At 32.6% G+C, this 15,845-nt stretch overlaps 1 protein-coding gene and 1 long non-coding RNA gene across 6 annotated transcripts; one reads left to right on the forward strand and one right to left on the reverse strand.

Moving 5' to 3' along the window:
• Positions 1-2,594: 2,594 nt before the first annotated feature.
• LOC131606260 (uncharacterized) lies at positions 2,595-5,399 on the forward strand. 5 transcript variants are annotated; one of them, XR_009284789.1, is made up of 7 exons: positions 2,595-2,759; positions 3,153-3,375; positions 3,457-4,248; positions 4,350-4,634; positions 4,830-4,902; positions 4,974-5,032; positions 5,160-5,399. It is a non-coding gene; the product is annotated as an uncharacterized LOC131606260 (long non-coding RNA). The 5 variants fall into 5 exon arrangements; XR_009284786.1 differs by having other exon boundaries at positions 2,596-2,759; positions 3,153-4,248; positions 5,120-5,399; XR_009284787.1 differs by having other exon boundaries at positions 2,596-2,759; positions 3,153-4,248; positions 5,167-5,399.
• A 2,504-nt stretch (positions 5,400-7,903) lies between these two features.
• Positions 7,904-9,350, reverse strand: LOC131606262 (trihelix transcription factor GT-3b-like). Its single transcript, XM_058878514.1, has 2 exons — positions 8,802-9,350; positions 7,904-8,612 (listed from the first exon to the last, which is right to left on the reverse strand). The coding sequence occupies exons 1-2, from the start codon at positions 9,099-9,101 to the stop codon at positions 8,061-8,063; spliced, it is 852 nt and encodes a 283-aa protein (XP_058734497.1). The 5' UTR covers positions 9,102-9,350; the 3' UTR covers positions 7,904-8,060.
• Between the last annotated feature and the right edge of the window lie 6,495 nt (positions 9,351-15,845).

Raw genomic sequence — 15,845 nt, forward strand, 5'->3', positions numbered from 1 at the left:
CCCTCCTAGACTCACTTTTTGCTCCCCTCCAATTTGGAGGGATTTGGAGGGGAGGGAAGATTTAGTAATCATAATTATATTATTTTCCCTATTTTAACCTCAATTATTTTTTTAATTCCAAGATTGTCCTTATTGAATTATTAAAGACTAGATGTTTTATCCGTATTATTTCACGTTTGTTTTTTTCTATTGTGCGGTTTCTATTTGTGCGTTGTTCCTCTCAGGTGAATTTTTTTCTTTTTATTTTGTTGAAATTACCTTTTTAATATTATGTTATTATTTTTATAATAATAACATACTTATACTTATATCGGTTCTTATATATTATAACAATATACAATATATACAGATATAATATATTATTATTATAAATAAAAAAATTTAACTCTAATACTATTTATTTAATTTTTTTAATATTCTAACCTTATTTTATTTATTTTTAATTATAGGAATTATTTTAATAGGTTAGATGAATCATAAGATCAGATAATAGTTTGATTTGTGTTGAATATATATAGTTCAACTAATGTGTGTTATTGTTGTTTACGGTTATATTATGGTTTATGAATGAACAAGTTTTTATTATGAATTATTTTTACTAAGCACAAATAATAATATTTATAAGGATAAAAAGGTAAATTGATTTTAAAATCCCTCCCCTCCCCTTGTGAACCAAACATACTTGTGGTTAAAAATCCCTCCCCTCCCCTTCTTTGAACCAAACATATATTTAGTTAAATTTCCTCCCCTCCCTTCCCCTCCATTCCCCTCCCCTCCCTTCCCCTCCATTCCCCCCCCCCCTCGATTAAATTCTCTCCCCTCCCCTCCGTTGAACCAAACGGACCCTTACTAGTTAACTATTAAATGCAATCAAGATAATACTGAAATAGCAAGCAAAATTAAAAAAAAAAGTGCCGCTATATTTTTTGGATGTAAGATCATTTCTTATAAAAAGTGCATTTATTAATTTAGGAGACACTACATTATTATGCATGAGCCTTTGCACTCTCTATAAAAGATCTATAACTTTTGGTGCTAAAAAAACCAAAATGTGAAAGCCAAATAGTATGATAGCATGTTGAATATTAGAACACACTTTCTCATGCTTGGCCATTTTATTTGAAGCGACTTTGAGAGCTATTTATCCTATAATAAAACTTCTAGTCCTGATTCCCCCCAGTTGGGAAACTCCAATTAAGTCCACACATGCATGTTTCTTTCCGACCCACCTGCACACCAGAACATCTATTAGCCGAAGTGTCGATCCCCATCATGTGGGTCATTCATTAAATTCACATGCACCTCTTTCTTCAGAGATATCCTAGCACGCCTAACTATATTGAATAAGACATCCATAACAAAGTAATGTCGGTATTTGAATTATGGAGGCTCCGTATCATGAATGATGTGTTCCCTAAATGTATCCAAGCACACCTTGATGCAAATAGTGCAAACCTCATCTACAGAAAATAAGGGAATCATAAGTCTGTATTTAAGGATGGTACAATATTCTATTAGGGACATATGTTGAAATAGACCATCAATAGGGATATTAAGGAGAAAATCTTAAGCATGTGCTTCTTGCAAACAACCAAAAATCGATTTATGTCTTGTTGTCATGTCAAACTTTACATTCATGTCCAGAAAACTTTTGCTAAAACGGGTATTCTCCAAAACATATTGTTCTTTAGGAGGGACAATGTTCTTTCTAGTAAAACTACTAACATTAAAATTTAGAATCATAACACCAAAACCATCCAAAGCTCTGCCGAAATTAAGGTCCGTACCACATATCACATTGTCTCTCAATATATGATTTTGTAACACCAAAAATTGGGTCCTAAAAACCACAAATGCGTATGAGTCAGCCTCTACTTTTGAGTACAAACCAAATCTCTAATAGGTAAAAAAAATTACCCTCAAGAGAAAATCTCCAAAGAAAGAACCTCCACCAACTACGGTGTCTTATACCGTCATTCGCAGCTCTTTGTTAAACCAAATAACTACTTTCTCCATATGGTTAGGTTAACACAATATAAAGCCAAAAATATAATTTGGCGATACCCATGCAAGATCAAAGTAGAAAAATCTCACTCTGAGGATCCCTTAGTTATGGTAGAAGATACATTAACTCAACAACCTTGGTCGCTCTCTTTATGGACAACCCCTGATAGCTTTCATCTCAACTAATAGTACCACTACAAGAAAAATGTCACTTTACAACACATAGGTTGCGACGGTTCATTGAAAACCGTCCTCTTATGTGTATTACGACAGTTGGTACGACAGTTGTTTGCAACCGCCCTTAATTTTTTTTTAAAAATATACATTTTGCGACGGTTCCAAGCCAAACCGCCCTAAGTTTGGGGTTGCGACAGTTCATCAACCGCCCTTATATTTGTTTTTAAATTATCCTAATGGACTGCGACGGTTGAGTCCAACCGTCCTTTTTTTTGGCCCAATTGGAAAAAACTACGACAGTTGATAAAAAACCGGAACCGTCGTGATGCCAAAATAAAAGTACCGCACTATAAAAAACGATACAACTTCTTCTTCTTCTTTTCAGAACCCCTTCTTCTTTCCCAACTAGAAAACCCGTAACAACAACCACAACACAACTGCAAAAATCCTAACGCCACCGCCGCTTTGGTATCTCTATTGCACTACAAAAATGCTAACGCCGCCTCCGCCGCTTTGGTATCTCTATTGGAATGCCCTACAAGAACCCCACACCACCAATCCCAAATCAATATATACAGGTTAGTATTCTTAAACTCTAAATTAATTTCTCCATGTTTCTCATCTGTGATAGGTTTAAGTTCATAAACCCTAAATCAATTTCTCTTTATGTCTCTTATGTTTCATATAGACTGATAGGATGCTAATCCTACCAAGTCTATAGAACTAGGGTTTCAACAATAAAAGGTAAAGACATTAAAAGTAAAGCTAAGAAAATAGAGATAAAAATAACTTTGTTGATTTCTTTGATAATCTTCACTCTCTCATTAAGAGTACATATATAGTGATGACAATAGTGGGTAGTAACATAAAGGCCCAATAACTAAAAGACCAACTAAATAATATCTAAGACAAGCCCAACTAACATAAACTATTTTAAATAACTTAAAGCTCAATTTCATACTCTATCATAGACACTACAAGAATTTTATTGACGCTACCGAATCCATAAACGACGTGCTTCCGACATCGAACACAACTCTTTCGTCCATGGAACCAATTGATGTTTTGGATTCGTTGACTGATGTAATTCAGTTGTCGAAGGATTTCCTTCCTTAAACTTGGAAAACCCTTGACTTAATAGTTCTTGTTATCTCAAACCTGAGAATTGGAAAACCTTTGACTGATTTAATTCAGGTGTTGAGGGATTTTCATTTCAATTTTCCACTCACTGCGTTTCCAGTTTCGATTTCAATTTACTGCTCACTACATTTACAGGTTTCGGTTTTGATTTGGTATTAGACTGAAATTTTGAAAAAATTGTTGATTTACAAAGTACAAATCGTCTTCCAAGGCTTGTTGGGACGTCTAAAGCAGTTGAAAGGATACTGGTAAGATGCAAACCATTTATTTCCATTCGATTATCAAACATGCGAATTTCTTTTGTGCTTTGTGGTGCAATAAACATATTTTAAATTTTCTTTTCTCACAGACATCTATACCAATCATGTTAGAATAAGGGCATAAACTAGGACTTATTGACACTATTGTATCTTCTGAGGAGTTAGTCAAGGTATCTAGGTTATGGGCTCTTGAAATTGTTGAGAAGAACAGACCTTGAGTTCATTCATTTCATAGGACAGACAAACTTGGTTCTATTTCTATGTGTGAAATTCTTAATCTTGATTTGTATATTGGCTTTTGGTACTCTATTGATACATTTACGGCCGTGTTGTTTCTACCGATCTCGTTTTATTTTTAGCATGGTTGTTTCCTTTCTTTTATGTGTTTTGTAATGAAACTTGAGCTTTTATTTGAGGTTTATCTACTAATTTCCCCACTGAAGTGGAGAGGAGCCTGAGACAAGTGCTTTAGTAGTTAGTTCTTACCAAATATATATCTGCTTGGAATTATGGTTGGCCATGAGACAAAACATGGAGCGAAATCTGGAAAAGAAAAGAGGCAAGCAATTATGGTTACAATGGAAGGGAAGACACTTACATGATACCAACAGTGGGAATTCAGTACTCAAATTCCAACTTTGGAAGCCTTCAAATCTGCTGCCATTAGGTGATTTCATCTTTTCATAATGCATAATTTGTTTGAGTTGTTAAGTCTTAAGCAAACAAGGATTATGGAGGAATATTATGAACAATTCGATTCATATGCAGGTCATCTCAAGTAAATAGAAGCAGAGTCCTCATATCTACAAAACATTTTTCTGAATAGGCTCCAAGAAGTAATTAGAGCAGAACTGAAACTTCATTTGAAAGAGGAGCTGTATAATTTTTTTTTGTATTCATCATTCTTAAGCAATTTAGTTTAATCTTTTAGTACTTTTAACTTTTCTTCTTAATGGCTTCATGATAATTTTGGTGCACAAGCAAACATCCTCTACAATTACAAGAAGCCACAATGGTGCTTAATATTATACTGAGGCAACGTGCTACCAAACGGTGCGTGGTTTTCATAACTTAATATATTTTATTTATTTGCTTATTATATATGTCACTAATAACGCATATGCTAAGGAACTGTGTCATTTCTATAATTTTAGTAGAATGTAGTATTGTGTGTTATTGGTTTTTCTGCTCAAAGTTGAAGCTCAAATAAGTATTTTTCCAAAGGACTAACAAAGTCTACTGTTATAGGTGACATAACTCCCATTCTTTGCATCAAAAGTACGACTTGGCCGTGACGGAGTAGAGGAATTTCTTCCTCTAGGTAAGTTGATTTTCTACAAACTTCCATCAATTTCACTTGTTATCTAAGTTATATACTTTGGTCTTTTACAGCTATCTTAGGTGCTGCTGTAATATCAAATGATCTAGAAAGATGTGAGCGCATTACTAAGGTGGGACTGATCATAGGTTATTAGAGATAACAACTTAATAATTGGATTTTCGTTGCCCCAACTTAACTCTTCCTATTGTTTTTTTAGAAAGTAGTTGGAAACTGGTGCTGATATAGTTACATGTTAGGTTAAAGGCGGTGGTGTGCATGGATGCAATCTTATGCGGAAATTAACAAGCAGGAGGGCTAACGAGTACTATCTTTTATTCAGAAAACTTGTAAATTAAATGATGGAACACCATTTCTAATATTGTATGAGTTATTGTTGGCTGTAGCGTACAAATGTTTTTTGGTGGGATATAGACATGTTTTGCCAATGCATATACGCTCTAATCATTGAAGTTTTTCTCCAAGTGCTTTAACTATCATTGTATAATGATTTGTTAATTTAAACTTTTGTATTTTATTAATAAATTGATAATGTTTTTTTTTTCTTTTTCTATTTCATTAATAAATTTTATAGTTAATAAATTTTATTAACTATCATTTGATTTTTTTTTTTAAAATTATTAATTTAGCGGGGGTTATAAACCTCCTTAATCACCATTGATTTATAAACACCAAACAAAATTCACGACGGTTCGTACCTGTCGCTACTTGTAATTTACGACTGTTTCTTACCTGTCGTGTTGGATAACGACGGTTGGAGTGGCGGTTTTAGCAACCGTCGTAATACAGCCCGACGACACACGTTTCTACGACAGACCTGCAACCGTCGTGACTTGCAAATTGCGGCTGTTCTAACCGTCGTAACCTGCCTAAATTAACCGTCGCAATTTGCCAATTTTCTTGTAGTGTACCTCCAAGCAACTTCATCCTCCAACATTGACCTTCTAATGTCCGGAAGAAATAACTCACCAAGAAGTTTACTACCATCACGCGAAAGCCAAAAGATCTCAGTTTTATTAATATTCAATTTAAGACCTTATCTTGGACCGGTCTTCTGAATGATGTCAAGGGCTTTAACCACCTCATCTGAATCTCCTGTGATGGCCCCATCACCAAGATACTCATCATGGAGAAGAAGCTTACAACTGTCGCTGATTTGATGAATAAATGGATGTAACTCAAAGGCAAAAAGGGAAGGCCTTAACGAGTCACCTTGTTGCACTCTAGTGGCTGACATAATAGTTCATCTCCAAGGTATAACATTGATGCTTGGTCATAGAGAAACTTAATCCACAAGAAAATAGATGAGCATTTCACCATCACCTCTCTCAATATGGCTTTTCGATCTATCAGGTTGAAAGCATTCGTGAAATCTACCGTGAGCATAGTAAAAGAGCCATCTCCATGCCACTTGTTCAACAACTTGTTGGCATTGTGTAAAATGGCCTCAACACCACTCGATACCCCGACCCAAACTAAAAGTCATTGAGATATTGTGTCACATCCTTACTGACCCTTTTCATTACAACCTTGAATACTAACTGCCTCCCAATAGAACTCACAATAATTAACCGTATATTATCATCAAACTTTAATAACAACGTTAAAGATGCAAAGACAACGAACTCTGTGAACTCATCCGGATATCTCCCTAAAATGTAGTTATTGTTTTGTTTATTGTTTAATATGTGGTGTTTTTTAGCAATGTTGCATTTCACTATCTTAGTGTAGGTGCGATGCACCACACACCTAAATAATCGGTTTGTAGTCTACACTATTAGGAGGGGACATGGAATCACAAGTAAAATAAAACAATAAATTGATTTTGAGAATTCATATCCTAAAGCAAGTAGTAGAATTAAAAACAATATCATAGTAACTAATCTCGGAGGCATTCATGTACTCCTCCTATGTAGAATTTAACACTATACTAAGTATGTTTTTGCATGTCACATGGAGTGTTAAAAAGTCTCATTCCATAATATATATAATATATAGTATGGACATGTTATATGTTTATAGTATGAACAATCCTTATAATTGAACGATATTTCTTTAATATTTTTGGAAAAATGCATTTACTTTAAAAGAAAAAATATCAAGAGCATTGCCTTGCCTTGCCACCATCATACATTCATGTCCTTTTAATTTGTTGAACATGTTCGACTGATCATTGGTAATACTGTTATAGTTTTGTTCAATTTATTCAATCATGACGTACGCATTGTCCACGTTCATACATTACTAAAAAAAACTGACAATTTGAGATGGATTTTCAAATGGAATTCAAACAAATTCCAAACACTTTTCATACAGAATGTACGTACCCCCGTCCAAAAACCCTATTGCAAATGATATGGGAGGTTACCCTTGTAAAACATGTCCCACTAATTGACATGTTCTACACAGAATGTTCATCTATTGAGGGTGATCCCTTGCAACATGGTCAGAAGTTTTACTCTTTGCTTATAGTTTGCGATGACCATTGCAAAATCTAATATTAATGCATTGCCGAGACTTTTAAATCTATTGATCAAGACTCGTAGGCTTTCTCCTTTTTTTTTTTTTTTTTTTTGTGTAAGCAAGATATATTAACGGGAGAACAAAGGGGTTCTCTAGCCCGGTTACACAAAAAGCGGGAAGGACCCAGCACAAAAAAGAAAAATTACAATGTGCCAGCTTTCTCGGTTCTACTCCCTCTGTCCCAAAATAAATATCTTTTTAGCCATAAAAAGTTGTCTCAAAATAATAGTCTCTTTACTTTTCCAATGCAACATTAACTAACTTTTACCAAATTTACCCCTTATTTACACGCTTTTCAAGTCATGACAATATATAACAACCAATAGTAATTAAGGGTAATTTTGTAAAAATGTTATCTTTATTGACTCAATCATTACTTTTCTTAATCTGTGTGTAACAACCTTAAACGACATTTATTTTGAGACGGAGGTAGTATATGTGCCAGCTTTTAAAACAATGATTAAAATGTTAGATTTTGATTACTATACTATATGACTAAACTATACATATCAAAGATTTTAAATTATAAAATGCAACTACAAAATCTATCTCTAACTTTTCCAATGCTAAGACACAACACATAAATCTTTGATGACTCAAAATCTTAACTTAACTCTCTATTCTCTTTCTAACTTATTTAACAATGCTATGATTAATGCATCCCTTTTGTCAGCCCTAGCTTCTTCTCTAATCCTCCTTTCTTCTTCCCTTTCTCTCCATCTTTGTTCCATCAACAATCTCTCATTCTCCAACATTTCCATTTGTTGTCTCCATTCCATCTCCCTCAACCTCCTCTCATTCTCTCTAGCTTCAAATGCTTCCATCCATTGTGCTTCAACTTGAACTTGTTGCCTCATGAACTCATCCAGAATCTCCTTTAAATTCTGGTGGAAACTCCTGCTGCTACCGTTACCGCTTTCGCTAACTATCTTTGCTTTTTTGTTCTTTCTACTTCTAGTACTTCTACCCTTTTGAGATATTTCTTCACTTTCTTCGTTGCCATCGTCTTCCTCGTCGTCGGTTGAAAGCTGCGTCGCGTTTTTCTTCGTCGATCCGTCTTTGGATTCAGCCCATAGCATTCTCTGCATTCTTGCTGTGAAAATTGCTTGAAGTTCATTGTAAAATGGAAATTGCTGTTTCAACATTTCTGTCTCCATTGTTTCACATCCCTGCAACCGCATTCTCAATTTAAAATCAAGATCTATTTAAAAATGAATAATAAAATATATGAAACACGGACACCAAAGACATGACACAGACACACCCAGAGACACAGACACCAAAACCATGACAGGGACACAGACACCAAAAACATGGCGCTCTTTTCTCAGAGGTGTTGGTGCTATAGAGTAGCATACCTTATAGCGAGTAACAAGGTTTTTCCACTTGCACTTGCACTGTTCTGCACTTCTATGATAACCCTTTTCCTTCATATGGTTAGAAATAACATCCCACAACTGTTTGTTCCTTTTAGTCTCCATGAAAGTTTGATCTAGCTCTGATCTTATCATAAGAAACTCTTTGGTTTCTTGGATGCTCCATTGAGGAAACCTATCAGAAACATCAAAAACGTTAGCAGTGTTATTGATAAGATGAAGATTTTGTTGATGTTGTTGTTGTTGTCTTTGGTTTTTGTGTTGGAATTGATGTCTTTCCATTGAATTTGAATGAGAAAAAGAAAGTGTTGTTGGTGAAGTTTATGAGTTATAGAAAGAGAGAAAGAAAGAAAAAGAAAGGTGATTTCTTTGTGATTACAAGGAAAAATGAAGATGGGTTTGTTGTTGTTTTGATGGATATGAAAGAGAAAAGTAAAAGAGAGAATTTATATGTGATTGGTGTGAACACTACATCATGATGTGAATGGCTTGTGAGAGGAAAAAGAGAGATTTGCTTTGCTAGGAAGGACACTCTTTTCTGTATCTATAGTTTCTAGATGTATAGTACGGTTATTCTCTTTTAAGAATGAATAGTATATTGAATTATATTTGATATTACTTTTATAATATTATTATTCAATGAAATAAGTTTCAAAACAAATTTAATGAAAAGTAAGTGTCGTTTACAAATATTTTTTTGTTGGGAAAATTTGGTAATGTTTTAAAGTGATTAAGAAGAATTATTTAGAGTTTATATATATTAAAAAAATTTAATGTGTATGGGCAAAAAAACTATGATAATCAGAATAAATGGTCTAAGATAATATAATTATCGGTCAAAAAAATAAAACAAAACCATAACATGTGTTATAAGAAGATAAAAGACAAGAACATCATAAATTGTTTATCAAATTCGATCAAACGATTTACACGCGAGAAGAAAATAGCACTCTGATTCACTATACTTACAAAAATTGTTATAAGAGATTACAAATGAGTTACAATGAGATGTCTTTTGAGTTTCCACAAACAAAACTCTAATTCTACTCTATTATTTCTCAATCTCTCAAACTCGTTTTCTATAAACCACACAAGTCCAAGGTATTTAGAAGTGTTTCTCAATCTCTTTGATACCTTCAAAAGTTTCCCAAATTTCAAGAATTCAAATGAATTTCAACCCTTGGCTCTCTAAGTTTATCGAATATTCCTAACCATTCTCCCATTTTCTTTGTCTTTAGTTGTAAAGTTCTGAGATTGTGAGGACAAGAATATAAAATATACATATTTATAGATGTTGAAATAAACCCATAACAAAGTCTAAAACATAACTCATTAACAAACTGATCTACACGAATCAAAACAAACAAAGTCCAAAACACGTGAACCGAAAAACGACTCCACATTTTGACTACTTCTTGATAATTGTTTTTTACTTTTTTTTCAATCTCAAAATATATTTTCTTCTCTTCATTACTTAATATTGTGAAACATTCTCTATAAAAAAAATATTATAACATCAAAAAAATTAAATGTGCCATAGTTTATTTTAATCTTTAATAATTTTGTTTAAAAGGAGTTTTACTTTTTATATAAGAAAAAATGTTGAAGATCTTTAAGGAAAAATTACAACACCTGTTAATAATGATTTGACACTTATTCTATGTTAATAGTCTTAGGTTGGAAAAATATGATGGAAATCATGTTTATAAGGTGTCAACAATGATTACTTCCATCTACTAGTTTTATAGTAGTTGTTAAGTCAAATTAGATGAGTGGGGTGTTATCTTAAATTACATGTGCATTTACAATCTTTTTTACCAAATCTCTTGGTGTAGAAAATAATTCTTTCTATCAAATATTAAATTTAAAATAAGATATAAAATTCTATTCACAGCCAAAACGAGGATCATACTCTTTTTCAAAATCAATTCTCACAAAATTATTATTTTATTATTCCAAAATCACATTCCCTATTTTATTGTATCGTGTTATGTTTTGTTTTATATTTTTGTTATCACACACAACACAGTCATAAGTTCACAGTGGTTTCTCATCATGTTATTATTCTGATCTGTCTACGCGCAAACTTTGTTCCCTATTGTCTCTGTCTGCATAGCGTTCGTTCCCATTGTTGTTGCGTCTTTGTTTCGTCACGGTGACCAATGCATCTGCCACATTTATTCTTCTTGTTGACCATTATCACCACATTACTATTACTTGTATAACAAGCTTCTTCTTTCTATTTTCTACTACTATTTTTCTTCTAGGATTTCTTTCCAATTTCCTAATTTCATCTTTATCTCTCATTAATTCTTCAACGGCTTGTATTGCAAATCAAGCACATAGCCCAAGTTCATTGTTTCTTTCATTTTTTTTCTCGTAGTTTTGATCATGTTTATTGGAGTGTCATTAATTCATTTTGGAATTTTTTTTCAAATTTTTTTATAGGTGTATTATGGGTGTCATTTTCCTAAAATAGAGGTACAATTTACTTCATTTTGTCTTTAGTATCATTTATAAGTATTTTTCAAATCGTTGAATTTTATTTTTATTTTTCACAAATAAAATTGATAGATGAATTAAGGGAGTTATAGTAATATATTTGTAAAGGTCTATAAAAAGAAAGGCACAAGATCAGTTTTCATTCCGCGTCAGTTTCAGAATACATCGCCTAAGCTTAACCCTCATGTAGTAGGTGGTTCGTCTTGAGAGGAAACATGGATGATAATATGTACCAATTTGACCTGATTTATAAGTAAAAAAAATATAAGTTTTACGCTTATTAAGAATGATGGTTAATTGCATTTAATTTTTTATTTATGTAAAAGAGATAATACAATTACTAATAAATCCTTAAATTTGTTGACTTTTGCTTATATTTAAGGCCAAAAATTTAATATTTTTGCTTATTCTATGTTAAGAGTCTTTCAAATAAAAGCATTGAATGTACTTAGATTTGTTGGCTTTTGCTTATATTTAAGGTCAAAAATTTTAGAAGACTTTTAACATGTTTGGGTTGACTTTTGAAAGACCCATAATCAGTTCTAAAGGTGTAGAATTGATTCTAGATGATTTTGAGATGTTTGTTTTATCAAATGTAAAAAAAATTGAAATCTTGGTATCTGATCTTGCGACCGACTAATCCAAGAGGACCAATCCCACCGTCCACTAGCAGGGGTCCCGTTTAAAGCCAGAGCAAAGCTCTTTATGGACTGGCCCAACACAAGAGTTGTTAACACATAGCTGGATTCAAACTCAAGACCTTGAGAGGATTATTCCTCCAAAATTGATTCTACTTAAAGTTGGAATTTGTAGCTTCTATCTTTTGAATTGATTTTGGATAATTTATATACTAAAATTTATTGTTAAACTCACTTTTACATAAATGTATCCAAACATAAATCAATTCTACTAAACTCAATTCTATTAAAATCAATTCTACCAAACTCAATTCTGCTAGAATCAATTTTGTACACAGTCAATCCAAACACACCATTTTGCTTATAAATAAGACCGGAGAGAGTCCATTGCATGTAACTGCATGTGCAAAAAGCTCTGGTCACGATTTCCTAAGAAGTAGGTAGTCAGAGTGGAACGGTTACTATTTTCCAACGGTCGTCAAATCCATGCACATAAACCTTTATAAATACCTCAACTCTAGGGGTGAGGAGGATCATTTTGAATACATATAACACTCAAAAGATACAAAGCTTCTCACCTCACGTAAGCTTGCTATTTCCACACCGAATGAATGGAAATTAACACACAATAACAAACCAAGACATATTGAATATAAAATTCCCCAAATTTGTTGGAACCTTTGAGGATCAACAACAAATATATGACGATAAATAGAACATATAAAGGCATAAGAGAACACTGATATTTTAACGTGGAAAATCTCTCAATCTGAGAGAAAAAATCATGAGTCGTCCAGACCAAAAATAGCTCCACTATATTCAAATAAGGGTACAAGAGACTCTTAAAGTGATTCACAAACTAATGCTAACAACCGCAAATCGCAAAGTAAACTAGCTTACAAATAAGACTCAAGAAGCTGAAAAACTATCCAAATTTGCAGCTTCAGTGCAAAGCCGATATCTCTTATCTCATATCTAATTTTGAAGATCCGAACGGTTAAAAGTAGATATAGGTGTTACAAACCTGCCCTCTAAATTTGAGCTTGATCTTACGGTTAATAAATTCGGAATCACTGATTTAGAAAGACTGCTTGTAGAAAAACAGAAATATGTTTCTCTCCTCTTTTCTCTCTTTTGAAGTCTTCTTTTATCTCTATCTCTCATCACCCTAAATTGATCCTCTCCACTTAAATAAGTGAGATAAATGGGATAATCATATTTGGACCTTTCTCCATATAGGAAATGATCTTAAACCCAACAAATCTCCTCTCACAACTGTGTGGATAAAATCGCTAAACCGACGATATCACAACAAGCTTTTAAGTTACCTCTTGGTAGTATTTTAGTCATCATATCATAATCATTATCATTTGTATGAACTTTAGGTAACTCCAACAACTTAGCGTCCAAAATATCATGTATCTAATGATATCTCACATCAATGTGTTTGGACCTATTATGAGAAGTTGGATTCTTACCAAGATGAATAATGCATTGGCTATCAACAAATAACACATATTTTTCTTGAACAAAACCAAGCTCCAACAAAAATTTCTTCAATCATAGTAACTCTACACATGCTTCGGTAATTGCAATGAACTCACTGTCTGTAGTAGACAGTTCTAAACACTTTTGCAATCTAGAATGTCAAGTTACAACTCCCTCCTGCAAATTTAATCATGTATCCTAAAGTGAAATTTCTAGAATCAGTTTCTATAGCCATATCAGAGTCAGAGTGCCCCACTAGAATAGGCTCATCTTCTCCAAAAGTAAAGTCGAGTACATGTAGTACCACGAAGATACCTTAAAATATATTTTACAACATTTCAATACTCTCTACCTATATTTGACAAAAATCTACTTATTGTACCAACAACATGTTCTATATTTGGTCTTTTACACACTATTGCATACATCAAACTACCTACAGCAAACACGTAAGGAACACATTTCATATCAAATGTTTCATCTTCACTTGAAAGACTTTGATTAGAATTCAATTTCAAATGAGTAGTAAGAGGAGTGCTTACCGCCTTAGAACTTTGATTTTGAATCATTGCAATACTCTTTCGATGTAATGTTCTTGTAACATCTAAAGTTTCTTAACCTTTTGTCACTTGTGATTCTAATGCCTAGAATCTGTTTAGTTGCTCCCATGTCTTTCATGGCAAATGACTCTCTTAACTCCTTCTTTAACCTAGAAATATGTTTTCCTATAATAAGTATATCATCAACATATAACAACAGGATAATGAAGTAACCGTTAGGAAATTTTCTAAAAACATTTGTATGTGTTTCGATCAAAAAATCAAAATAAATCGAGACTTATTTGAAATGTCATGAAAATTTGTAGATTCTTTTTATGTGTTATGATATAAGTCCCTGCAAAATAATAGCTTAAAACTCAAGTGTATACCAATGTTTTGCTTGTTTTTTGTTTCATAGAAAATTTGCTTGTACAAAATTCATATTTAATTCTTCTAAAGTAAAGAAATTTTAATTATTATGAGAGAGATCCTTATAATGTGATAAACTTTCTTGTAAAAAATCATGAAATAAAATGAAGTCTAGGTCATAAGAATGATGTGTTTGAATTAACTATGAATTAGCCGAAGATTAGCTACGGTTTATGGGTTTCTATGTGATGTTCATGTTAGCGAAGGATTTAGCGACGGAATATCTGTCGCTATAAATCAAATTAATATAAAATATAAAATGGGGACAAAATGCCACGTGAAATCCATGTCAACATCTTTGTCACGCCTAGGCATGGCAACTGGGCGGGTCAGGGATGCTTTTTACCTCTCCCAAATTCAAATCCGAATCTCCAATCAATCTTCGTTCCCCGCCCGAAACCCAAACGGGGATGGAGAATTAAAATTCAAACCCGTCTCAAACGGCTTCGGGTATCCCCGCCCCGCCCCGAAAATTATTCCAATCAATTTTTTTTAATAAATATTTATTTTTCAAAAATCAAATTACATTCTAATTAATAAAATAAAACAATCTCAAAAAATTTCATACATACATTTCAAATATTTTAAATAATAAATGCAAATCAAGTTATCAAAACATCAATCACATATTTAATAATATAAAATTAAGAAAAATAAATAATAATGTACATAATGAAATAAACGGGGTGGGTACTAGTGTCCTCATTACCCGACCCGTCCCCATATTGTATAATCCAATAAAAACTCGAACTCAGTCAAAACGGATTTTTTCCGTCAACTTCAGGACAGTTTGGGTGGGTAACCGCAGGTATGGCTTTTATTGCCATGACTAATCACGCCGACATTGCCACATATCAGTGCCTCATTAAATCTATTAACGGACGTTAGCGGAAGAGATCAAAAGTGTAGATTGAAAATTTTAGAGAGATTAAAATTTAAAATTAATATATTTAACCCTTAATTTTTTGTTTGAATAATTTGATTTTCTATGATTATTATTGTACTCTAAATTAAATCTATTGATTTTTTTAGTATAATCTGCTTCCCAAACTTTTTTAAAGAGATTTAACACTTTATATATTAAAGATTGGATTCGAATCCAACAACTCTCATCAAAGTACTTTTAGTATATTTTTAAAAGACTTACTATTTAATCTAAATTTTTTATATTTCCAAAAGACTTACTATTTAATCTAAATTTTTTATATTTCCAATAATCTAATTTATTATTTTACTAGGGCAACATAGACAATCGACTAGTTGTTTTAGTTGAAATTTATTATGTTAAATATAATCAATACTTTTTATTTTAATAAGCATAATTCAGTTTATATTTGGAGGAGGTATTTTATAAAAGTATTTCGGTAAAGTATTATTCTGTGAAATAAGTCTATGAAATCAATTACTCTGAGACAATACAAGTTATTCAT

This window comes from Vicia villosa, linkage group LG5 (genome assembly GCF_029867415.1).
Source record: "Vicia villosa cultivar HV-30 ecotype Madison, WI linkage group LG5, Vvil1.0, whole genome shotgun sequence".
Lineage (NCBI taxonomy): Eukaryota > Viridiplantae > Streptophyta > Magnoliopsida > Fabales > Fabaceae > Vicia > Vicia villosa.